Source organism: Suillus plorans (genome assembly GCF_016647745.1).
Source record: "Suillus plorans strain S12 chromosome Unknown HD556scaffold_28, whole genome shotgun sequence".
In the NCBI taxonomy this organism is placed as follows: domain Eukaryota; kingdom Fungi; phylum Basidiomycota; class Agaricomycetes; order Boletales; family Suillaceae; genus Suillus; species Suillus plorans.
The window spans coordinates 287589-311397 of NW_024537412.1; the positions used below are offsets into that span (position 1 = coordinate 287589).

General features: G+C 47.9%; 12 protein-coding genes across 12 annotated transcripts; 6 read left to right on the top strand and 6 right to left on the bottom strand.

The window, feature by feature from the left end:
• Positions 1–227: 227 nt before the first annotated feature.
• On the bottom strand, positions 228–2751 carry HD556DRAFT_455179 (uncharacterized protein). Its single transcript, XM_041310645.1, has 10 exons — positions 2541–2751; positions 2440–2449; positions 2224–2386; positions 2128–2174; positions 2010–2080; positions 1537–1958; positions 1120–1485; positions 819–1041; positions 583–769; positions 228–531 (listed from the first exon to the last, which is right to left on the bottom strand). The coding sequence occupies exons 1-10, from the start codon at positions 2632–2634 to the stop codon at positions 477–479; spliced, it is 1638 nt and encodes a 545-aa protein (XP_041160224.1). The 5' UTR covers positions 2635–2751; the 3' UTR covers positions 228–476.
• Positions 2752–2869: 118 nt separating this feature from the next.
• Positions 2870–3712, top strand: HD556DRAFT_1308385 (uncharacterized protein; the record flags this gene model as incomplete). The annotated part of the gene is made up of 1 exon (XM_041300130.1): positions 2870–3712. One exon carries the CDS (start codon positions 2870–2872, stop codon positions 3710–3712), a length of 843 nt encoding a protein of 280 aa, XP_041160225.1.
• Positions 3713–3802: 90 nt separating this feature from the next.
• Positions 3803–4853, bottom strand: HD556DRAFT_1432144 (uncharacterized protein; the record flags this gene model as incomplete). The annotated part of the gene is made up of 3 exons (XM_041305090.1): positions 3803–4016; positions 4069–4339; positions 4397–4853. 3 exons carry the CDS (start codon positions 4851–4853, stop codon positions 3803–3805), a joined length of 942 nt encoding a protein of 313 aa, XP_041160226.1.
• Positions 4854–5829: 976 nt separating this feature from the next.
• Positions 5830–6075, top strand: HD556DRAFT_1237432 (uncharacterized protein; the record flags this gene model as incomplete). The annotated part of the gene is made up of 2 exons (XM_041297896.1): positions 5830–5989; positions 6041–6075. Coding segments are annotated over 2 exons (195 nt in total), but the record flags the coding sequence as incomplete, so codon positions are not given.
• Positions 6076–6231: 156 nt separating this feature from the next.
• Positions 6232–8146, bottom strand: HD556DRAFT_1443301 (WD40-repeat-containing domain protein; the record flags this gene model as incomplete). The annotated part of the gene is made up of 10 exons (XM_041306584.1): positions 6232–6542; positions 6597–6822; positions 6877–6997; positions 7050–7117; positions 7172–7250; positions 7298–7372; positions 7421–7801; positions 7851–7943; positions 8000–8013; positions 8072–8146. The coding sequence occupies 10 exons, from the start codon at positions 8144–8146 to the stop codon at positions 6232–6234; spliced, it is 1443 nt and encodes a 480-aa protein (XP_041160228.1).
• A 158-nt stretch (positions 8147–8304) lies between these two features.
• Positions 8305–9007, bottom strand: HD556DRAFT_1372553 (ATP synthase E chain-domain-containing protein). The gene is made up of 3 exons (XM_041302987.1): positions 8909–9007; positions 8671–8851; positions 8305–8581 (listed from the first exon to the last, which is right to left on the bottom strand). Exons 1-3 carry the CDS (start codon positions 8924–8926, stop codon positions 8511–8513), a joined length of 270 nt encoding a protein of 89 aa, XP_041160229.1. The 5' UTR covers positions 8927–9007; the 3' UTR covers positions 8305–8510.
• A 13-nt stretch (positions 9008–9020) lies between these two features.
• Positions 9021–9778, top strand: HD556DRAFT_455494 (Mss4-like protein). The gene is made up of 2 exons (XM_041310646.1): positions 9021–9284; positions 9339–9778. Exons 1-2 carry the CDS (start codon positions 9164–9166, stop codon positions 9680–9682), a joined length of 465 nt encoding a protein of 154 aa, XP_041160230.1. The 5' UTR covers positions 9021–9163; the 3' UTR covers positions 9683–9778.
• Positions 9549–11380, top strand: HD556DRAFT_455515 (uncharacterized protein). Its single transcript, XM_041310647.1, has 4 exons — positions 9549–10291; positions 10337–10460; positions 10509–10552; positions 10605–11380. Exons 1-4 carry the CDS (start codon positions 9874–9876, stop codon positions 11219–11221), a joined length of 1203 nt encoding a protein of 400 aa, XP_041160231.1. The 5' UTR covers positions 9549–9873; the 3' UTR covers positions 11222–11380.
• A 180-nt stretch (positions 11381–11560) lies between these two features.
• Positions 11561–18349, top strand: HD556DRAFT_1443304 (Dopey, N-terminal-domain-containing protein; the record flags this gene model as incomplete). Its single annotated transcript, XM_041306585.1, has 27 exons — positions 11561–11666; positions 11727–12058; positions 12112–12192; positions 12240–12368; positions 12423–12573; positions 12621–12943; positions 12996–13169; positions 13226–13333; positions 13387–13494; positions 13545–14000; positions 14054–14176; positions 14230–14416; positions 14466–14598; positions 14654–14904; positions 14955–15009; positions 15056–15822; positions 15866–16265; positions 16322–16471; positions 16518–16593; positions 16649–16784; positions 16836–16927; positions 16978–17108; positions 17160–17365; positions 17416–17699; positions 17750–17874; positions 17924–18047; positions 18101–18349. 27 exons carry the CDS (start codon positions 11561–11563, stop codon positions 18347–18349), a joined length of 5457 nt encoding a protein of 1818 aa, XP_041160232.1.
• Positions 18124–19789, bottom strand: HD556DRAFT_1476611 (uncharacterized protein; the record flags this gene model as incomplete). The annotated part of the gene is made up of 9 exons (XM_041308538.1): positions 18124–18531; positions 18586–18604; positions 18662–19013; positions 19070–19090; positions 19141–19315; positions 19365–19440; positions 19494–19541; positions 19592–19611; positions 19667–19789. 9 exons carry the CDS (start codon positions 19787–19789, stop codon positions 18487–18489), a joined length of 879 nt encoding a protein of 292 aa, XP_041160233.1. The 3' UTR covers positions 18124–18486.
• A 92-nt stretch (positions 19790–19881) lies between these two features.
• HD556DRAFT_455820 (major facilitator superfamily domain-containing protein) lies at positions 19882–21816 on the bottom strand. The gene is made up of 4 exons (XM_041310648.1): positions 21768–21816; positions 21417–21718; positions 21218–21359; positions 19882–21151 (listed from the first exon to the last, which is right to left on the bottom strand). Exons 2-4 carry the CDS (start codon positions 21555–21557, stop codon positions 20016–20018), a joined length of 1419 nt encoding a protein of 472 aa, XP_041160234.1. The 5' UTR covers positions 21558–21718; positions 21768–21816; the 3' UTR covers positions 19882–20015.
• A 749-nt stretch (positions 21817–22565) lies between these two features.
• On the top strand, positions 22566–23167 carry HD556DRAFT_455835 (uncharacterized protein). The gene is made up of 2 exons (XM_041310649.1): positions 22566–22828; positions 22887–23167. Exons 1-2 carry the CDS (start codon positions 22697–22699, stop codon positions 23067–23069), a joined length of 315 nt encoding a protein of 104 aa, XP_041160235.1. The 5' UTR covers positions 22566–22696; the 3' UTR covers positions 23070–23167.
• Positions 23168–23809: the final 642 nt, after the last annotated feature.

Consider the following 23809-nt stretch of genomic DNA (forward strand, 5'->3'; position numbering starts at 1 on the left):
CGCTTGATCTGCTCAATACGTTTCAGCTGAAGTAAGATCCTGTTTTTGTTCGAATTAGTGCGCGAACGGGCATGATAACAAACTCACCATAGTCTTCCGGCAGTGCTTCGAGAATGATGTCGTTGAATCCGTCGACGAACATGTAGCGTGATGATAGGAAGGCATGTTGGATACGCTCATCAGGATCTTCGAGAACGTGAGGAGTCTACTGCGTTGTTGACTCATCTGTTACCTTGTAGATGATGTCGAGTGAACGACGTGCGCCGGACGTGTCGCCTACGATTTCATCGAATGTTAACGCGAATTGGTTCCGGGATCAAACGCTCCGTATGTAGAAGTCACTTATTGTCACTCGTCTTCGAATTCCATCTTCGGCTTACGACTAATGTTAACAACAAATTCCACGTCAGCATTAACAGCATGCACAATGTCAAGAGTGAGATACAATAATGAGAGCGTATACATATGTGCGCATCTCAGCGCCTTTTAGATCCTCGAGTGTCATCCAAACCTGGTGAAAGGCGCCGCTTCCTGCAAGAGATATGAGCGTTGAGGTCATGAATGAATGCAAAGTCCACTCACCGGCCAAGGCGGTCTTCTGGCTCCCCTGACGGCGTCCTTCCTCCGACATCCTTTATTGTGCCTCCATAGTCAAGACCTTCGACTGCAGGTGCATTGTTATCTCTATCTTTATACCTGTTCTGGTTACGGGGACCGGTTGGCACGCCGGGCGGTAACGGCGAGGCTGGGCGGACAGGTCCTACTGGAGCTACAATGATAGTTAATTCACCGGGAATAACCGTATCAGATAATCCCACCTCCGCCATATCCTCCTCGTCCCCGTCCAGCAAAGCCTCCCCTCCCGCGTAGGCCTTGAGCCATTGCACGACCTCTGAATTGTGCCGGGGGTGCCCCACGGCCCATGTGCGCAGGCGCTGTAGGAGCTGGTGTAGGCACCGGCGTCTGCACAGAGACTGGAGCTGGTGTCGCACTGCTCTCCATGTTGGGATACATAGGCTGTCCCATCGGCCCTTGCTCCTGCTTAGAAAAACAAACACATTCATGCGATGTTCATATCATTGGCTGTACGTATCTAGAGTAAGAAGGGTTAACCCATACCTGCATACCGAAGTCACCACCCATGCCCATCATCCCCGGCCCGAAGCCATCCTGCATGCCCATCTGCACACCCTGCTCCGGCGTGCCGTTCTGCCCTACCGGACCCTGGCCGGAGACGGGGCCATCTGGCATCAACGGGCCCCCCGGCTGCATCTGCATGCCCATATCGCCATTCATGCCCATGCCCATCGGTCCCATGTTCATAGGTCCCATGCCAGGCATCTCCATCATGGGATTCATCCCGACGCTTGGTCCCATCATACCCTGGCTGGCAGTGTTCATCATAGCGTTGGCGCCCGTCATGACCATCGTGCGGAGTTCAGGGGGTAAGGCTATTAGTTGGTCTTCTGGCATAGCTGCGAAATTCTAGGGGGGAAAGTAAGGACTATGGATCAAACGAGGCACTACATAGCGTACGAGTACGTTAGTCTTGAGGACATTTGCAAGTTCGCCCAAGTCCCGTCTTCTGTAGCAGTATGCTTCCCAAGAGATTTCATCGAATCCATAGTTGAACCAGTCGCTGATATCAGCCCCAGGAAGTCGCCACTGCTTTTCTGCCATTGCGCTAATGTCAACTTCAAGTATCGAGTGGCCATCAAGGATGCCAGGCATATCCGGATTTATAGAAGGGTGTGAAGGTGGTGCGATAGCAGGAGGAAGAGTTGAAGGGTCCAGACCTTCATGAAACACCAGCTGTTCTGGTGCAGTAGAGACCGACTCTCGAGGCACAGAGGGTGTTTGAGATGTGCCTGCTGAATGAACAGGAGGTGCTTTTGAAGGTGGTACATTTCTGTCACGAGGTGTGTACTCGGTGGTTAACTGTGAGTGTGTGGGAGGCGCTTTGGGAGGCGTCAATTTTCATGAGAGAAGAGACGATTGAATAAACGAACGTCTGCTGGGAGTGGACTGCGGACCACCTGTGGAACGGTTTAAAGCGGGAGCCCGAGGAGGAACATTTGGCCTGAAACAAGTTGAGGGTGAAGCGACTCAATCCAACGTGGAACTCACCGGTTGTCTATAGACCGTATAGGTTGGTCCATGATGATCTCAATGTCCTGAAGGGCCATTAGTTGTCAGAGCCCGGTAGATTCATGCTTCGCGTACATCTTCGTCACTAGACTCTTCCTCCCCTGCAGCATTATCATCCCCAGTTTCAGACTCGTCCGCACCCAGACCAAAGGGCGGTTCTTCTTCTTCTTCTTCGGCCTTGGCTTCGAGGTCCTTGACCACGCCATTTGAAACTGCCTTCACAGCTTCAAATGATATTCTGCAACAAGGAGTATTCAACAACGACAGTTTCACGCACTATTGATGACTTACGCTTGTACCACTAATCGCACATCAGGCAACAAAAGATAAGTTCATGTTGCACGATAAATACAGAAAGTAGAGACTCTGGGAAGAGTCTCAGTTGTTCTCACCAGAATTTGTTGCTAAATCTGCCTTTGGCGCCTCTGCTTGAAAACTGGGCTCGCCATATAGGAATGCATCGTCGTCGTCCCTAGCGAGGTGCATGTTAATTATTTGCTTGCAACCTCATGGGATGAACTAACATTACAACGATTTTAGCAACCTCTCAAAGGCCCAAAAAGTTAACGACCTCGAAGTCAAAGAGAACACCGGTTGAGATCGTGACTTTGTGACGAGATGTGTCACGCGCTGTGCCTTATAGCCACGTGACTGCAAGAACTACAAAATATTCAAGTCTGCTTCGAGAATCGACTGAATCTACTCCAGACGGACGTTAGCCATGATTTGCGTGAAGCCCATTGTTTCTTCATCAATACCGCAAATGGCTCGAGGATACGTCGTGTCCGTAAAGCCTCCTCGCGTCTACGAGGCCAAACCGACACCGCGTCGCTACGGTGTGCAGAAAACATTCTTATACAACCAATACACCCGCATGCTCGAAGCTAGCGATAATTCCCCCATAATATTCCTCCAACACACAAATTTCGCAGCTCAGCGGCTACAAAAGCTGAGACGGGATATAGCCGATGCAAACACCAAGTTTTCAGTTTCATTATCCTCTCCGATACCTTCTCCAGTTGAAATCGGTGCTCCTACGCTAGCCGTGATGCGGACCTCACTTTTTGGCGTTGCATTACGAGACTTTGCGCCTTTTGACGCGGAACAGGCAGATCAAATTGCAGGACTGCTTAAAGGCGGTCTTGCTGTCCTAACGCTACCATCATTTAACCCTCCCCAACTTGACGCCATCCTCCGTGCTCTTGATCGTTCAGTACCTTCCAAGAAACCAGGGTTGGCACAGCCAACACCTATCAAACCTCAAGATGACCCAAATTTTATTCCTGGCAGAAAGATGCAGCGGGTGAAACCCATCTTGACCCCGGAACTGGTGGTGATGGGTGCTCTTATCGAGAGGCGGGTATTTGGAATGGATAGTGTGCGGGATGTATCGAAACTGCCAACCCTAGACACACTGCGGGCGCAGATAGTTGGGTTGCTGAGCTCACCAGCTGTACAGTTAGCTGCAATTCTCAGTGAGGCAAGCGGAGGGAAACTTGCGAGAACACTGGAAGGCTTGAAGAAGGGTCTGGAAGAGAGTCAAAGTGCGGAAGCTTCATCATAGCATACACTCAAATATCGCTGCACCTTCGTTTGTCGGCTGGCCTTCATAGTTCACATGCACACCACGCACTTTCATAGAAGAAGGTTAATATCAGTCTTTGAGGCAAAACTCCCACGTCCGATCCTCTCCTCCCTCGCCTGTTGTACCCTGACCATGAGCTCTTTCGCCTTTTGTCATGCGGTGTTCGTACCCCTTCCACATCTTCCTGTGAAATACAAACGAACGCAGAAGCTTATAATTTGGGTTCGGCGGAGTTCCTAATGATGCAGGTTTCGGAGGTGTCTTTGCCAATCTTGGCACGTCCCTACAGGTGAACATAAGCAACAGGCAATTAATGATATGAAAAGTGCACTTGCCAGTTGGTGTATGGTGGAACGTTGCGCAGGGTGATGAGCACTGTCCCCCTCGCGCGCTGCGTTGTAGAAGGCGATGGGGCATCTATATCCTCATCGTCATTTATGTTGTCATCGTCATCGTCATCGTCATCCGCAGGTTTCTTCGGTTTTTGTGACTGATTAGGCGTTGGAATGGTGCCTTCTGCAAGGCAGCTAACAGCAGAACGGAGGAACCCCAGGATAAGCATCTGGTTAGATAGTATATTTCTGTCTTGGTCTGTTATACCCTTTCCTTCACGATGTCTCCTCAGTTACGGTATTTCGTTTATATGATCTCGATAAAACATACCTGCATGAGGAAAGTTGAACACGACACGATCAAACAGCCTCTTTTTCAAAGCATTACACTTTTCGAGTCTGGTCCCATCTACACCAAAGAGAACCTCTGCACCACGCTCCAGGAGAACATCCACCTTACTTTTCGCATCAGGATATTTATCATAACATTCCTCCTCGGAATCATAAGAAGTCGCCGTGATATTCGATGGTGGGAGATGTTCTAGTGACAAAGGAGGATCGATGACCAGGGCATGCGCAAACGAGAAATTGCCCTCGCCGATCAAAAGTATTTTATCGGTAGGCGTGAACGGGATGGTAGGTCGGAGAGCTGGCGCTTTCCCCTTGCCTTTATGCTTCGTCTTGAGTTCTGCAGCTTCAGCGGCATGCGCGGCTTTCTCTTTATTCTTGAGCCGAATCTGCTGGGATTGCAACGTTGTTTTTAAGGATGTTTTCTTTTTGTGCCCCATGACTCTGTTAGTCAAAGTATGAAAATGGAATCAGCTATGGATCTCAGAGGCACTGGCCGGCTCTGTCTTGCGCAAGGTTTGTACCGGGCCGTGTCGACCCCATTAGGAAATAAAGCTGCAATTGCTCCCTAGGCTAGTAGCTCATAACTGATTATTATCATATCTTTAATGATATGCCTTCCATCTTCGATAAACTTTCTGATACTGCTGTCGAAACCAAACATAAAACAACTCCAACTGTCCCAATGGATACAAGTCCAGACTCCAGACAATGAAACAGCATGCACCAAAATGTGCTTTCCAACAAGCCAACATAGTCGAGTATTTTTCCAAGAGATGGCAGTATACTGGTACAGTAATACTGTTCTGTTTGTGAAGCTTGACAGCTGCGAGTTTGACATCACGACTAATTTTTCGGAATGGCATAGTGTTGAGCACAATTACTAGTACCTGTGAAATGCTAGATACTCTCCCTCCAGCCTCCAGCCAGATCAGATTGTCTGCAAGAGAATATGGGGTTGCATCTTGTGTTGTTCTTGGGACATTACTTGGGAAAGAGGTTAGCTGGGTGCTACCTCAATTTTTCCATCTGATAATAGTGGAGGAAAAAAAAGAGTGATTGAATGATAATTAATTTATGGTAAAAATCTGCAGCCTTCATTCTGTGCATAATTTAGTTGCATGCAACCTGATAAATAGATTCACAAGGCTTGCAAGATATAAAAAATGGGTAATGTGGTCCAGGAAGATATGGTTGTTTAGATCCCAAGCTTTTGCCAAACAACCATTTCCCTTTTCGGACTGACACGTACTTTAGACTTTATTGGTTGTTATCAACGTCACACATACAGCTGTTCATACTTATTCTCCTCTCCGAGCGCCACACCACTCTTTCGTCTTTTTAAAACTTTAAACCAATGGTACTTGCATTGAAACCATTTCATCATGTTGATCCTGACTCAACGTGCTCATCTAGCCTACTGAGTTTGACCTGCGAAGGAAGAATGCTCAATTTGCTAACGCAGTTCGGTCGGGCAAGAAAGCAGTGAAGCCTTCACACCAGGAGATGTTGGCGAAAAGAAGTCCAATCAACCTTTGGGCTCTGGGCGTCATCCTGTTTGTTGTTATAGGCGGTGGTGAGTACAACCTGTCTCAGCGCGCTCATTCTGAATCTGACAATGCTGCAGTGTTATTTGAGCTCGCCAGATTGTTATTCCTGTAATGCGCGGACACTCTCACGAGGAATATATACATAACACACTACTTCATGCAGTCCGCAGCTAGGATTCTTGGAAGGGCACACGTTACAAATATTGTATTCATCATGATCAGCTTTGGATTCCATCATCATTCCTCCGTCTCCATTCACACCGAATACTCAACTGTCCTCTACTTCCACATCCACACCAGAGTTGCTAACACTCGCGCTGATGCTCATACTTTGGCTGCGCGCACTGTTGCCGCCACTGGCTGCTGTCACTTTGGAAGGACCAGCTTCAGGAGTGATTTCGACGCCCTCCATAGCGTCGCCTTCGAGTTCTTTCTCATCGATCTTGACTTCGTCGCCAGCCCAGATGCGCATGGTGGGTTGCCAGACCATTACCACGTTATCTTCTGAAGTGGTAGATACAGTCCAGTTCTCAGATTTTCCTGGTGCCCAGCAAAAGTCTGTGGGACGTGCGGTATGGCCTGGAGCAACTGAGTATCATGATCTGAGCAGGGTCACGTGCAATTATGACATACCTCCGTGAATGAACATGAGCTCCGGAGGTCCATCTTCTTGGTCATCTGGTGACTGCTCCACGCCAATCTGAGAAAGATCCCAGATATTGACCCGTCGATCTCCTGAAGCAGATGCAAATACTGTAGGAGAGTGGGGAGACCATGCGAGATGGAGTACTTCGTCTGTGTGTGACTCGAAAGTGTGCAACTTTTTAGTAGGCGATCTGATATCGTGCAGCACAACGGTCTAGATGACACCAGAATAAACTCCACCCATACGAGTGATTGAGTGTATACGTACCTTGTCTGCACTGCCGGTGATGATGAGATATTCGCATGATGGGCTGAATGCGCATGATAAGATTTCTCTGTCGTGTGCTTGAATTTTTGTCGTAGCTTCGGTGGCAGCTCGGGTGTCCCAGCTGAGGAAGCAATGAGATTGGTTGGATGGAAATGCAAAAGAATTGCACTTACAGTAGAAGCATCTTGTCATCTCCCACACTAGCTAATACGTTTTCTTCGGTCGCATGCCAATCTACGTCCTTTTCAACGAACTAGTTAATAGCTTGCTTGCAAACATGAAGGATGGCACGAACCCCGACAACAGAGTTGTGCCCCTTGAAAACATTTGTCGGCTCGATGGTGCTAGTACCCTTTGTATAAGAGTTTATATCCCTAGAAAATATCAGCAACCAGACCGTGCCCAAAGACGTTCCTCTCACCAGTGGCACACTGTCATATCCTCTGAAGCGCCAAGAATATGTCCACCCTTCACCGGGTTCCAAGCCAAACCAAACCTGCCCGTAATAAGCCTTAGATACATCTCAAGCAATCAAAACACCCACCCTTCCTTCGTCTGCCCGACCAATCTGATATCAGGTTTACAAACACCCCCTCTCGGAGGCTCGCTCGAATGTTTCGTCCGATCAAAAATGAGCACCTGTCCTGAGATAGCCTTGGTCGCGAGCAAATCCGGGTTCTGCGGCATATATCGCGCACGGTTAACCTCGCCATCGTGATTGAATTTCTGGGTGATGTGAATGCGGGGCTGAGGAGGGATGGTGTGTCCGCCAAGTTCACCGCGTTGTTCATCGTAGTTATCACGGTCAAGCTTTTCGTCCCGTTTGGGAATTTGGACGACTGCGATTTGGAGGTAGTCTTGGGCTTGACCGGAGGTGTGGGTTCCGAGGAGGAGGCGGTGGGTTGTGTAGGGCTTGTTTGCTGGTCTTTTTACTAGATTAGATGAAGGTTGGAGGAGGGTGATGACATGCTTACGTGTCTTTGTCGGGGAACCATTGGCACGTTAAACTTGGCCAGTCGAGTGCGTGTGTGATGACTAGGTCATACAGATACGGCGCGTTCTTTTTCCTGTAGAGGTGCTATAATTTAGAAACCTTTACATCAAGATAGAAGGGATTATCTACCATGTTTTATACTCCTAAAAAACGATTGTCCTGCTAAATTGGAGGAAAATTTGGGGCAGATTGCAGACTGACCTCGTTTATGAGCTTGTTCTCCTCCTCAGCAGCGAGGTCATCTTCCATATCCTCGTCCTGAACGGTGGGTTTCATCTCAGATAATAGGCTGTATGGGATAGATGAGCGATATGGTGTGTACCGGGTCTGGTTCACTCGAGAACACGGCGGAACAAAGGAAGATAACAAGGCGCGTCGCGTCCCGCGCCTACCGATTATGTACATACACCTCCCAAACTCATTTTGAGCGCTAGCCGGCGCTACCTTCACATATCATGCAGACATTCAAATTCATTCATAAAACTAAGATAAACGCGTTTAGAGCAGCAGAAACAAAATCATTGGAGCAGTTCAGAATCTTCGGATGACATGGCTCATTTACGTCTGCCACAAGAGTGAAATTGAGGATGGCAGTGATCTATAGGTATAGTTGACGGAGGAAAGCAGGACTAAACTACCATTATAGATCTTTCTCCCATTTGGCAACGAGCTTCTCGAGGTCGAATCGTGGATCTTCTGGGTTTGTGATGACTGGAGTTCAAAATTAGTAAACATATAGGAAACGCGCATAAGATGCGAAAAAAAGAGTATGGAAGGAAAGTATTCCGGGTGCAACTCACTACCATCCGACTCTTTTGGACTCTCCTGCTTGTGTCTCCATGCATCCCTTGCTTGTGCTATCAACTGTTCACGTTGATGTATTGCGTGGTGTTCCTTCTCTTGGTCGTGGGCTTTTTGCAGTGACCGACGGTGGTAGATGCCATAGAAGACACCTGAAAGGAGAGCACTGTAGCGAGCAACCTAGTTCATAGCCGCTTTAGTTTAATAGGCTGTAAACGCGAAGAATGGCGTGCGTACGTTAAGTGTGGCAGACATCGTTCGACCTTTTTCGACTTTCAAAATGAAAGTTAATGCTAAGAAGCAAATGTTAGCAGGCCAAGCAGATTGAAAGCGAGGAGAACTAACTTGGAGTGTGCTTATTGAAAAGCTGCTTTGCGAGTTTCAGCGGAGCAAGTCGGCGTTTCCCGCTGACATAATTTTTCCGTACTATGTACAAGCCTGAGGCTGCCTGACGGTCGTGCTTCGAAGCCTTCGAGTCGATATCCTTAAGTTATGATTGATCATGTCCCGCTATTGCAAGGCAGTTGTTTCTGCCAGGCCATATCATACGCTGTCTCTGCTCGTCCAATTTTGAGCGCGTATTGTCACTGTACGAGCTGCCAGAGATTAACTTGTAAAGTGGAACCCCATCGGTTTTGATGAAAGAGTAATAATTCTCGAACTACAGCGTGTCCATTCGTTCATACCATGCATTTCGATGCTTCTGCATTCACATGGACACATCCAGAACCCCACGAATTTCGATTAGACTTCTATGACAATATCCTCAAGCCATACAAGCGACGGTATAGGTGCAAGACCTGTGGCGTCGGGGTTGCATCCCACAACTATAATACCAACCGCGTAAGCATATGGGGCGCGAGTCTGGATAGGGATGAGGATGGAAAGGTAGTTGGTTGGGATATCGCTAAGCCCACTGCTCATCAGTTCTATGGAACACGGATGCTGGATGTTAATGATGAGTTGACTAAATGGCAAGGATATCAATCGAATTCAGATTGTCTGGATTAGATACCATTGAGCTAATATTGTTCAGTACGTGAATGTGGATTTGGATTCGTGGAAGTGGTCTCGTCACCCACGGCCAAAGCAAAGTCTCATATATACTGCACACTACTTGACTCTCTCTTCTACCATCGGTTACTCACCGCGCCAGCGCTTACGATCACCAACTCAATTTTTGGCACATTTTTCGATAAAACATGGATGAAGATGTAGACATGGATGCTCCTCAAATTTCAACTCTCAGGGAAGAGACCACTCCTCCTCCGCCCTCTCGAACTTCCAAATTCCGAGTAAAGTTACTAGTAACCGAGAAGAAGGGCAAGGGCAAGTCGTCCTCACCTAGTGTATCAACTATCAACAAGAAAGCTGCTCCACTACCACCCCCGTCCCCACCACCACCACCTGCCCCGCAGGCACGGACACATAGTGACGATGACGTTGAGGAGGAGGACGAAGAGGACCAACTTATTGACGACGAAGATGAATTACAACAATCTACTTCTACCCCTGCCATTACGACTTCAACTGGTGGTACCAAGCGGAAGGCGCCAGCGAGGAAGCCAAAACCACGGAAGAGTGAAAAGCAGGACAAGGATCTCGACAAAAAGCCCCATGGTAAGCCCCTCTTCCTACTCAACCGAATTCTATTAACAGAAACAGGCGAGCAAACCGATGCTCAGGATGTCAGTACACCCGCAGTTGCCGATAAACTGCCTCCGAAGAAAAGAGCAGCACCCCGTAGGCCTGCTGCTGCTCAACGCTCCAGAGCCAAGGCTCCCCCCAAGTACGTAAACTAGAATTCAAAATATATCAATAAGCCAATACTTCTCAGGGCAGCAAAGACATTGGTGGTGGATGAAGGAGCACTGAGTGAATGTAAGTACTATCTTGCTTCCCCTGTAGTCCATATTTACTTGTTCTGCATCAGCATACGCTGGAACCGCACCCTCATCACCACTTCCCCTCACTCGCGAGGGGGGCTCGGAACATGAGGACACAGAAAATGCTCCTCCCCCTCCAGTCGAGGGTACAACAGAAGTTGCACCTCTCCCTATCTACCCTTTACCGTCCAAACCATTCCCTGTGCAGCCGCCCCCAAAGATCGGAGCAGGCTTCGCTCCCATGTTACCCCTTGACCGAAGCGGAAACAAAATCCGTCGTTGGAGAACAGCAAACCGTGAAATACGGGGCATCGCAGGCGGACGATGGTTCGCTAGATCATGGGTTGGCGATAAAGAGTCTGAATATGCCAATGCAACAGCTGCAGCCGCAGCTTCGCATAAGAATGGCGATGTAGACAAAATTACGACGCCAAAAGGCGGTGGCTCGATATCTGCACCGTTACTTGGAAAAGGGTCTAGCAAATCTAAGGCGGCGCGTGCCATGTCGGGCATATCGGCTGCGCCTTCACGAGCAGGGTCTATTATTGCCGATCATCACCCTGTGAAAGCGCCTTCCAAGATGCGTAATATTGTTGCTGGGCCGGCGTCTGAAGAGGGTAATGATGCTCCCGTACAGAACACGCCAGAGCACACGGAGTCATAGGTGGTTAGTTTCGTGTAATTATGTTTTGATTATGTTTTGAACGTGTCTCGTACCTTTTGCATTAATGTCATATACGTACTATATTGTTGTCCATGCCTCTCCCTCTATTAATATGATTGGTTCTGCGCAGTCTCCGATACTATGTGACAGGCTACTTCGTGTGACAGAACTGTGACCACGACGTCGACCTTAATTTGGTACAACTGCTAATACGTAGCCTGCAACGTTCAGTCTCGCTGAGTGCGCTCTCTACTCGAGTTCGCGGCCTGTGGTGCTTCACATTAGGCCATTTGCACGGTCGGAACACAAAACCATATACCAGCCGCGTCTCAACCGATCATGTCCAACAAAAGCCCTGCTATCGCGCAGACTAGCACTGGTGGAACCCCAGGCACGAGTGCGGCTGCGGTGCTAGACCCTACGAAATCGAGTGCCAGGGAGAAATGTACGCATTCATGCAGGTTCCGATGGCCTGTCTTTGAATCGCTGACTTGGGTTGCTACAGTGCATCAAACATACGCTTCTGATCCAAAATATAAGAAGTACACGCAACAAGTAGAGAAATGTCTCAATGCATTCGACAATGTACACGAGTGGGCAGACTGCATCGCGTTTTTGAAGCAGTTATTGAAGGTACTCTCTTCTTCACTGAGCTGGAAGCATGGATTCAACGCGATTTCGCACCCACAGACGTTTCAATCATACATGCAATTCAAGGAGATCCCGTACAAGCTCATTGTTGCTAAACGGTTGGCACAGTGCTTGAATCCTGCTTTACCAACTGGCGTGCATCAACGTGCTCTGGATGTTTATACGCACATACTTTCTGTGCTCGGAGTGAGTGTAACGCGGTCATTGCGTGGTAGCTTCTAATGTGTGCGCGATGCTAGACGGAAGGTCTCAAACGGGACCTACCATTATGGTCGTCTGGCCTATTCCCATTCTTTGAGTATGCTGCTACATCAGTCAAGGTATGGCTTCATACGTGTTCTACTTCATCTAGTACTGATCGAGATAGCCAATACTGCTGACCATATATGACACGCATTACTTGCCTTTACAAGCTGGTCTGCGACCTGTGATGAAGTCGTTCATCCTTGCACTGCTTCCGGGTCTTGAAGAGGAGACCGGCGAATTCTTTGAAAAGGTATGTTACTGTTACATTTCACAAATATGAGTGTGGTTGATGCAACTGGTATAGGTGCTCACCCTACTCGACCGACTGTCAGCAACAGTCTCCCCCGTATTCTTCGTCCAGAACATATGGCTCATCATGATAACCATGTCCTCTGCACGTGGAACCGCCCTGAACTTTCTCTCTCGCAGACTACCTCGATTACACGCAGACGAAGGTAAGGCTAATTCCAAGTATGATCTTCGACTGCTCAATATTTTCTAGACATAACTCAGATAGTAGGTAGAGATATAGGGCTTATGATCCGTGCATTCGCAGCGGCGCTCGAGGACGACAATTTGTTGGTTCGAAGGGGCGCGCTTGACATTCTCTTGCAGTCGATGCGGGTCGATAGTGCTGCTATCAAACGAGCGCATTCGGAAGATACCGTCATACTTATGAGAGCTGCGACTGGCGTAGTCCTGCGTCGAGATCTGTCACTTAATCGACGACTTTATACCTGGTTGCTGGGTCCGGATGAGAAGAGCGAGAACCAGACCGTCTTCTTGCGACAGCATGCACTTCAGTTATTGAATACCACGCTCAAGGTAAGTGATAATTCAGGGTGTATCGAGATGAGACCTTAACAATTGTCATTAGGATGAAATGTTTGCGCCTTCAGGGGAATACTCCGAATCAAGACCGTTCAAGATCTTTATTTCGTTGTTGGACAAGTGGGAGATAGGATCGGCCTTAACCGATGTTCTTGTATTGGACGCTCTTAAAGCAATCCGATTTCTGATGCAGCGGGACGCGGAGGAGCACAATGAGGATGTACGTCCTATTTCTTAGTGTTTGAGGTGCGAGCATCTTATTTGTCTTTCCCCAAGATTTCTATGACTGCCAGTACGCTATATGAAGCTGTCGAGCCCAGTATTCTTTGGAAGCAGCTACTGGCAGCAATAATGAAAGATTTGTCCGAAGACAGCAAAACCGGGGTGAGCTTCGCTGCAACTCGGCCTCGGGTAGCGCAAGCTCACACTTTCTTTAGGCAATTGACTTGACCTTATTCCTACTGCGTTCACTCCCTATGCAAGATGATGAAGTTCGCAGCATTCACCTACCAGTTATTTTTGCCGCTATAACGGAGGAGCTGCAGGTGCGACTACTGTCACTGGGACATGACATAGCAGCTGACCCATGACACAGCGTGTGATCAACAACGACCCGTCCAAGGCTGCCGAAGCTTCTGTCCGGGAATGTCTGGCTCTGCAAGAAGAAATCTTCCAACACATACCTCTAGAGTCTCTCTGTCAGCGTCCCGGGCTGAATGCAGCACTTCAGACATCAGCTTCGTCTCTTGGCTCACTCCCATTTGCCTATGCATTTTACGGACTTAAGTTCACCGAATCAAATCCGAGCAGTGAGGTGCTTAATCCTTTGGTGGCTGTCTTAGAACATATGTTCTGTATAAGTCAAGCGCTGTCACGATCAATCTCGGCTCAGCAAGGGGGCTCGATAGAACTTCGAGCGGCATTGTCACAGGTGTTGCGAGTTTTGTCGGGCGTTGTCCGTGCGGTGGACAGAAGTTGTGATGCGACACTCAGTCTGTCATGGGAACCTTCAGAATGGTTGTACTCTATGCTCGATTGTCTTGATCTCGAGGTATGTCATGCGAGGCTCTCTGGTTGTTGGCAGGGAAATTTATCTGTCTCTAGGCCGTCAGTTTCACCCTGGTGGACCAAGTGGTATCTTTGATATTGTCTTTGCATGGTGCGCAGAAGCTCAGCCCAAAGCTGTCGATGGATAAAAGACCTGTGGTTAGTCGTATGGTGAAGAAGGTTTGTAAGTCTGACCACATTTGAAGTTGATCTAATAGAGGTTGGATTCGTAGCTTTTCAGATACCTCCACGCAGACCTGGCTACATGTCATGTGCGAGCTGTCAGTCTCATATGGTCCATAGAATCAATGTCACGGCCCCATGAAGTTGAGTCGATAATAGCCCAGAGCATGTGTTCTCCTGAGTCGAGAAACGTCTATGAGGCGCACGAGGCCTTTGGAGTACTTTGGCGACTATCAGGTAAGTAAACAAGTGTCATTCCATTATCATGCTGACTGAACTTTCTCAGAGGACGACTCGCTTCCTGGAGTGCGCCTGAAGGTGCCGTTGATGATAGTTTTGGAGACCTTGAAGCATGATGATCCAAGCCTGCGACGCGTTGGAGAAACATGGATGCGATGCAATTTGAGGTCATATATCAGGTAACACTACTTTCTGAGCTAGTGGCCTGGTGGAAGGCTTATATGATTCTAAAAGGGTCTTGGAACCGGTTCTCCGCGATCTTCTGGACCCTTCTATCCGTCGAATATCCAGAGTTAGCAGAGTGAGCGGCAAAGAAATCAGGGGCTTCGTTTACGAGAAGTCATTTGACCAGCGTTATGTCGCCCACCTTCTCGAGATTTTACTCTCGATCGTCCAATTCGGTGGTCAAGGTTTTTCCAAGTCTGCGCGCGGCACCTTCCTTAGGCGTTCATATGACCATGTGCTATTCCAGAGGCTTAGCTCAGGTAATGACTATCACCATTTTGCCGTTGTGGTTTTAACAATTTGCCACTAGCCGGGGTAGACGCCAATGCGAGCTACCTAGATGCGCTCATCGAGGTGTTGTCAAGGTGAGTCACTTACCCTAACTCGTCATTGCGTTTCATTCTCGTACAGGTTCCTTCAATCCGAACCCAAAGATCAAGATGCTTCGGTTATGCAGCCACTGAACACGGTTATACAATCCTCCGCCATAGACCTTCTCCAAACCATTGTCGCTCGCGGAGAGATTGAAATGCTCGCCATCGAAATTCTCGAGCCAATGGTCATCGGCAAACTCTTCCTCTGTGTCCATTTACATCGGTTGGACTTGCAAAACAAGTTACTGCGGTTCCTCCACTCCATTGTATCCGCCTCGACCTCTTACGCCTACAACGGGAACCCGCCTCCCGAGGATCGAAGTACAGAAGGCTTGCAAGAATCCGGGAAAGGGGGTTACACTGTCAACTCCCTGCTGACACAAACCATCATAGATGGTATTGCGATCCCGCGGAATCGTCCCGTGATGCAGCACTGGTTAGATTTTGTGCTAATGGCGGTTCCCCAGTTCCAACCTGCCCTTCAGAGCGTTATTTCTCCTATCGCCGACTGTCTTTGCCGACAACTACGCTTGCTCCTCTCAGATATACTAAAGGCGAACCAGCCAATGACTAATGGGAGCTATCCTCGGGTTGCGACTGATGCTGAGTTCACCATGCTTCTCAACACGCTCGAGCGGTTACTTGTGCTTGGCTTGACTCAAAAATCAGATGCTAGTTCACAAGAGGATGACGCTCCAGTTCAGGAAAAACCTGGAGCTGAGTCGGGAGGTATCTTGGGATATGTCTCGAATGTCTTCACTACAGATAATGCATCTGCTACTGTCGAAGATCAGCTAACGGCAAGTAATTTGATGATGTTTCGTGTCTAGTCTATCACAGCTGACAGTCGTACAGTCACACTCACCTGGGTACAAATCTCTCCATGATGGCATCCGTGTGTTACTCGCAATATGGGTCAACATGGTGTGGCATGACACTACCGGCCTGCGGCCAGAGGCGGATTCTCTGTCTATGATTTATAGTCGGACACATGCTCGTTGTCGAAGAGTTCTGGAGCACCTATTCCGCGCTCACCCTACGGAAGTGTTAGAGTCCGTCATTGAATGCTGGGATCACGATGCATCGCTCCGCTCCAAAGGCTCTGACCAGCCTGCGACAGGTATCTTCGGCTTGGTCGATATCTTGATTGCTAGTGCGCAAAGCGCGGTGCATATGATCTGCGACAGTATATCAGTTCGTATTTCGAACACTTCGGAGCGCAGTAGGAAACCCGCAAACGCGAATCTGTGAGTTATCCATCAAATCAGTGGATGAGTGGAATACCAAACGTATTACTTGACAGATCCGACATCGTCCTATTCAACTTCCTGGAGCAATATTTCCAACGGCTTGAAGGGCCTCTGGCTCTTCAAGTATGGAGTCGATTTATGCAGCTCGCGAAGGACCTGGCGTCAAGTCGGGATTTCAAGATCCAGGTTTTCTTGGCATTGAAGTGTGTATTTACTCAAAATTATCATTCGCTGCTCACTGTTTATTAGGTGCTTATGCGTTTTGGGCGACAAAGTTACTCAGACCACTGCCATAGACGACAAGCGCATCAGAAAAGATCTCCAGGTCCGGTACTTTCAAACTATTGTACAAATTGAAGTCTGCTCACTTCCATTCGTAGGAGACATTCGGAAAACTTCTTGATGCATGCGTTACTTTTGTGGGTAAATCGACGGATCAACCAAATTGGATGAGACGTACCACGAGGGAGTCGACAGTCACGAATGGTCGATCTTCCCCTGCTCTTCGTGGTGGTGGTTAGTTATCCATTCTGTGATTACTTTTTCTGCCATCTGATGAATCGTCAGTCTCGGATTTGAAGCAGGACGAGAAAGATCCCAGCACTACTACGCTTTCGGATAATGCCAAGCCGACTTGGGGAACAGAGTTACCCTCCCAGGTAAATTACTTATTAACTGCGAGATCTTGTTGATTGAGACTGTCTCTCAGATCACCGCATTTATAGCATCAACAGTTGTTCCAGAGCTGCGCCGGTTTTTGATGGATAACGACAAGGTAGCGAGTGCTTGTAGCAACATCGTGTATTACATAGTGAGCCCAGGCATCAAAACGAAGGCCAGGTAAGCTTTACTCTTGACGATGGATGTCAAACCCTCTCAAGCCAATGACAGGCCTCTGGATGCTGATGTGGTTGTGGTTGATATATTTCGGGAGATGATCAAAATTCCACCTGCGATGAAGGTTTGGCGAGTGGCAGTAACCGATGTCCTTTACGATCATCGCATCTTCAGCTCAAATTCCAGCGTTGCTATGAAGTGGAAACCCATCATCAAAGCAGTATTTGATGGTGATAAAACTTCTTTCCCTGACCTTCTTGGTAAATTCGCACCATAGAATTCATCTAGCACTACTGATTATGCGCTTTAGGCCGTGTTGCTACGTCGCCCTCGGCCAATATCTTCACGAACCGAGAGCATGAGATGCTTCTGCGATCGTTGAACTTGAGACGGCTTGCATTCGTCCTCTTCACAGGAGAGAAAAATCATTTCTTAACCCAGCTTCCGGCTATACAGGAGAAATTGGTGGATATCCTGCGCAATGTTCCATCTCCCGTAGTTCAATGTGAAGTCTACCTTTGCATACGAGTGTTGTTGTGCCGCCTGGCTGCACATAGTATGACGAGCTTTTGGCCCGTGATTCTCACTGAACTAGTAAGCTGAACATATTACGTATCTTATTCGAAACCTAACACAAATTCCAGTACCGAATATTTGGGCAAATAATTGATTCGATACCTTCAGATGGCTCAGAGGATCTACAACTCATACTTTCGGCCAGCAAATGCCTTGATTTGCTGCTTACCCTTCAGACAGAAGAGTTCCAGATGTACTGTCTCCTTGTTCTCCGTGTTAGCATGGCTATTGACGAATTACAGACATCAGTGGATATTCATCACCGATACCGTGGATGCCGTATTTCGCCCTGACGATTGGACCCCAGAATCGATGTTTGACCAGCTCGCTGAAGTAGTTGGCAGTTTACCTATTCCAGAGCCTCGAGTACGTCATCTTCTTTCTGACTATCTGAATATTCATCATCTGAATCGCACTAGGAACCACAAGGTATTGGACTATCAATGCCAACATCAGCTTCCATTGCTTTCCCTGCTGCCCATTCCGATCGTGCTTTACGGAGGCCCATACTAAAATCAATCCGTCAGATTGACTCGATTAGGGACCTTTTCCCATTCTTCTCCCATGTGAGCATCTCATCTTACGAGAGCGTGTATGCAAGTAGTGGGAACATCGATTGGGAGGCGGTTGAGCAGGGAGTTTTGGACGATATGTTCGACGGCCGTTGAGGGGATGAACTGTTTTGTGTCTCTCTAGGATGTACATGGGATCTGTTCGCTGTTCTATACGCAAAGCACATGGGTATATATAGATGCGAATGAATTCCTAGGGGGAAAGCAGCGGATAGTAATCAGCAGATATCTCGTCAGAAATCTCCCCAACTCCGTCGGAATTTATACTGTATACGTTCCTATGAGTTAGCGGCTCTCCATGCAGCTAGCGAGGAGGTTCAGACCGCACGTACCTTGTATGGGAGGTTCTTCCTGCAACACAAGATAACTGGTTAAAACAAATGCATCGGGATTAAACGTGAAACTAACCTCGTTTTCTCTGCCGGTGTGTTAGGCTGCTTGTAGCCTTGTTCTCCGGTACCCCATTCTGACTGGCTGTCACTCTCCTTGCCAATATCTTTGTACTTGACCACCGGATCCTGTTTCTCTGGTGGGACTCCACGGGTAATTTTGGGCTTTGGCGCGCTTTCAGCGGGGGGTGCAGGACGTGCAGGGGGCTCTTCATGTGCGCGAATGGCTTCCTCAACTGTGATCCCTTGAAATATTGCCTCTCGCTCTGCTTCTTCACGTTCAATAGCTGCATGCTGTGAAAAGTGTTCAAGGTCTTCGGGGTGAGTGTATGATGCGTCGGTTTGTGTCTCAGGCGTCGAGTGATATTGTTCTGGAACATCCTTTGAGCTACAAATCGTGAAAGCATGGGTTGTACGTCAAACAAACCTTCATGATGTAAGAAAAACTCTTATTGCAATCTCAGTAATAATTATAACGTGTAGTTGGTTAAAACTCACCGCTTTCTACGTCGTAATGGTGTCCCTCTGCGCCTATGTCGTCAAAACTCGGCAGGCCACTTAGCCCAACAGCGGTAAACTCCTCTGGTGTGACCTTGCCGTCTCCGTCTTTATCCAAGAGCTTGAGTACAGTATCCGCGACCTGATCAGCCTTCTTCTGATGTTCAATCTCGTCCTATCATGATGTTAGCACACAACAAGCGCAAGATGTTCAGTTACCAAACCTTCGACTTTTTCTGTGAGTACACATGGTGGACGCCGTATATAGCCTCAATTTCTTCCCGGTCCCATACACCATCTCTGAAGCAAAGAGTACGGGTCAGTAATCCTCTGCCCGGGTTGTGTTTCATTACCTGTTCAAATCATGAAGCTGGAAGAAACTCTCCATGTCGAAGGAGTCGCTGTATCAGCATATAAGAACAAAACGTTGGAATATATTTCAGTTGCGCACATATGGTGTTCTGTAGCCATCTACGAACAACGAAGAATCAGCACCGGCTAGGATGAATGTGTGGGTCTCTCATACATGTCGAATGGCGTAGCCCGCATTAGCAAGTTTTGCGCTCTCTTCTGAGTCTTCATGGCCGCCGTGTGCTGATACGAGTAACACAGAAAGAATATAAACGGAGAGTGCAATCAAGACTTTCATGGTAGGGCGGAACTCGTCTTACAAGTGACACAACGCGAAGCTCTCATAGCAGTCAGGACCCCCGACACCTCATTTACTTATGTCATTTGGACCCCATAAATTATGCTACGAAGAAGGCGGGCTACTTGGCACGTTATGACGACGGCAGTGTTGTGCGGTAATCATGATGTCGAGTCTCTATATAGATGTATGTCAAAATATTATAACAGGTTCTTCTCCGAGTATGTCATCCCGTCTTCGTCTTTAGATCCCTCCACAATGCGGTAAAAAAAACAGCTCCAATACCGACCATAGCAATCTCCAATCCCACAAAGTTCGACATCCCCACCGAAACACCCGAACCACCCCAGATTGCGCCCGTAACACGACCAGTATAATTGCTGCATTGAATTACTATTGAAGTGGGCCCGTTCCACTCGGGTGGGAGCTGCTTGCTGAGTAGACTAAGGGTCACAGTGGTCGCAATATTAAAACCAAGAGCCACGGTCCACCAACATGCAAATAGCGAGCCATAATTGACTTTGCCGGTGCGAAGGATGGAAAGAAAAATGATAAGCCCTGCAAGGCCGATAATCGTACCGAATGCGAGGAGTTTGCGATCTTGTATGTGACGTGCAGCTAGGAGATTGAGGAGAAGGAAAGGGAAACATGCTATTGCGCCGAGAGCGATGAAATTTCCTGCAGCAAATGGAGACCAGTGAAAGTTTTCGGCAGCGGCACTAAACACAGGCAGGTTGGCTTCCCAAGAGCCTAGGATAAAAAAACAGAGCATCGAGAACCAGCACATGCATGCAATGACACCCCACTGGAACCATGTAATCAGCGAGAGTTGTGCTCTGAATGATTCATCAATGGGTGAGGCAGGATGTGTGGTAGACGCTGATGGATAATCGGGAGAAGCCTCTGTGTCTTCACCTTTCACTTCTGAAGAAACGATGGGACTTGCTGACTGCAATTCCTTGGTGGTTGGTGGTTGAGGGATGTCCTCGAAATATATTGTCATCAAAACCCAGAAGCCAGCGTAGATCCCGGTCATGATCCATCCCGGGCTTGTACAACCGTTGAAAATTGAGTTTGAGAACCCGACTTTGTACAACACGCCACCAAGAAATGGACCGAAGCTCATGCCCATGGCTTGACAGATGACCATCCAGCTAGCAAGCGTCGTTCTCCGTCTGATGCCAACAATCCGAGGGTCTGTGCAGTACCGTTTGCAGTACATGAACATGGAGAATGCAACCCCGGTAAGGCAACGGCCGATCAAAATCAAATATAAAAAGTCGGCCCGGAAAGCCAGAGCGTAGGCGACGTGGCCTAGAATGGAGAAGCAGCAACTGACATGAAGGGGCATTTTGTACATCCCTTAGAACAGGATGAAAGAACAAATATTGAAATTCTGTCCAAAGAGAGGAAGACATCTAAACATACCTTTATCGTACTTTGTCAAGGGAATCAAAGAAAGTCCGGCAAAAGCTGTCGGAATCCCGATGACAATTCCAGAGAAAGTAGCATTTCCTCCCAAGTATTCTGTATATTTGCTTGACGATGAAATGACGATGAAAAACGAGATCTATGGGGGCCGAAGCAGTGAGTGACAGCTGCATAATGGTTGACATCGCTGTCTTACTTGAAGAAGGAAATTCATTACAAGCATAATGACTAGAGACGTCATGTTCGGAAGCTTAAATTCCTCTTCATTATAATCGTCGCTCGTCTCACGGCGAGACGAGAACGGGTTGATTTGATTCAGTAGTAGTTTGAGCGTCATCTGCACGAAAATGCCAGTCGGGATGAAGCGGTTTGAGTGGAAAGGAAAAACACCCTGTGCCACGTCCCAGCATGACCACTCGGGCTAATATTAATATGATTGCAAATTGGAGACATCGAGACGATTAGGTCATATTATTCCCTAGACCAATGGCAGAGGCTCTACTCACATACTCAGGTGAGACTCCCGGGCATAAATAGGAAAGCTCACAGTAGGTCGCTTTTGCGTTCACAATACAGTAGACATATTGGAATCCGAGGCAGAGGGGAGACGTGACGTGTCACATCGGACCAAGTACACCTGGGTTGTCCAATAAGTACTATAACATGTCAGGAATAACAACAAGGAGAGGGAAAGAGTAGAGTGTGCAGCTGAAGGTTAGCCTCGGGGAGTGCATACTTATCTATGGCGTACGGGTCAGGATCTTCTTATTGTGCATCATGCATCACATTATATCTCTTTACAGCTCTTCATGCTATGTCTGCATGCTGAGTGTAGTTATTAGCTTGCCAAGGCGGGCCACTCGTCATAATTGGAATAGACGTGCAACTTAAAGTTCAAAAGTTGAAGTGGTCGATTTGTGACACGTCACGTGCGTCGCACAATCTGGTCAACCGCGGCTTGTCGTTTCACCGCTTATGTTCAAGCTCTTTCAGCTGGGTTCCAGCAGAATTTTGTTCAATTGCCCTTGAGACGAGACATAATTGAATTATTCTTGTCAAATGACTTCGGTGCCACCACGCCTTTCGGTGCTGCGGTTTGTCTTGAGTAATTTCTTGGACTTATCCTTAAGCCATCTTTTCGGAAGTACTCCAACGCTACCGTACGGACCGCGACTCGAGACGTGGCAGTAATGGCATGGATTTCAGAATTTGAAAAATCAGTTATAACTTTACGCTGAGTTCTCTCTGATCATTCCTTACGCCCTTTTCATCAGCCATGTTACAATTGTCTGACTTGTCCATTCCTGACAACGCGCGGCTCATTGTCGGCGCTGTGACTTATCTTGATGTGATAGGAGTATTGCTCAGGCTTACCTTCCTCAATTAACGAACGGCCTTCATCTCCCACCTTCCTTCCACTTGGAGGCTTCGGGGACACTTTCTGCCGCATCGCAAGTAAAGTTTCGCATCCAATACATGGTCTTCAACGCTCATGGTCTGGCGCTGATGAGGCCATTTCTTACCATAGCGGGTTGGGTTGATGAGCATGGTCCTCTGATTACTTTTCGGTCGGGACTCAGAAACTTAGTGGTTATTGGCCGTTACAAAGTCAGTCCCTCAACGCCAAGCTGTCATGTCCAAGCTCATTGGATTTATTCTGTTGCAGGCCGCTATGGATATTATGGACAATCAGGGCGCAGCGCTAGCTGACCGTCCTCGCATCTATATTTCTACATACATGACAATTCTTCCAGGCTCGCTTCAATTGGTACAGATCGGTATCCATAGGCACGGTCCTGATTCTTTGGGCCTTCCGGCTCACCCTCGGTTCTACACAACCGTTGGATGATACGGAGTTCATGAATTCGGAGAAAACATACCGGCCTTGCTCTATCAAATTCGAGTTGAGGATTCCCGAAGCAGAGCTCAGGCGCAAGATGAAGCTAAGAGTTATTCTGAGGTCGTGTCAGTGGACGAGACTGATCATCGCTAGAGAGAGAATGATGAACCTGTTCGGAATGAATCAGTGACCAGTATCGGAACCATGCCACTCAAACATGTACTCGCAATAACTCACGTAATTTCTTTCTATATGATAGCTGTCGATTATGCTTTGTCGTTAATAATCGAGTTTCACCGTGCAGTTCATTCCATGCAGATTGGTGAACACTCGACTGGAGGATACCCTGCCCAAGATGTTCGACAAATCTATCACTGAACAGGAAGATACTGACAATGATGCAGAATATCAATGAAGTTCCAGCCCAGTGTGTAGCTGAAGCTGCAATTACTATGTGAGTTGCAAGGTGAAATGTTTTTTGAGCATGAGACTAAATTTATGCATCACGACGGCCTTTTTTAAATTGTGAACCACCCTCACGAACTCTCCAGTCATGATACCAAGCTCCCAGCGAGCACTCAATAGCACACATCAGCCGCCCGAATATAATGCCAAGCTAGCAGTTGGATCGTAATCACTGCTCGTGCTTAATAGTATCTCCGTAAGGTCGTTATCAGCATAGATATTGGCAAAATAGCAACTAACACATGGCATAGGTGTCGAGACGCGGTGTTGAATACTAATCAAAT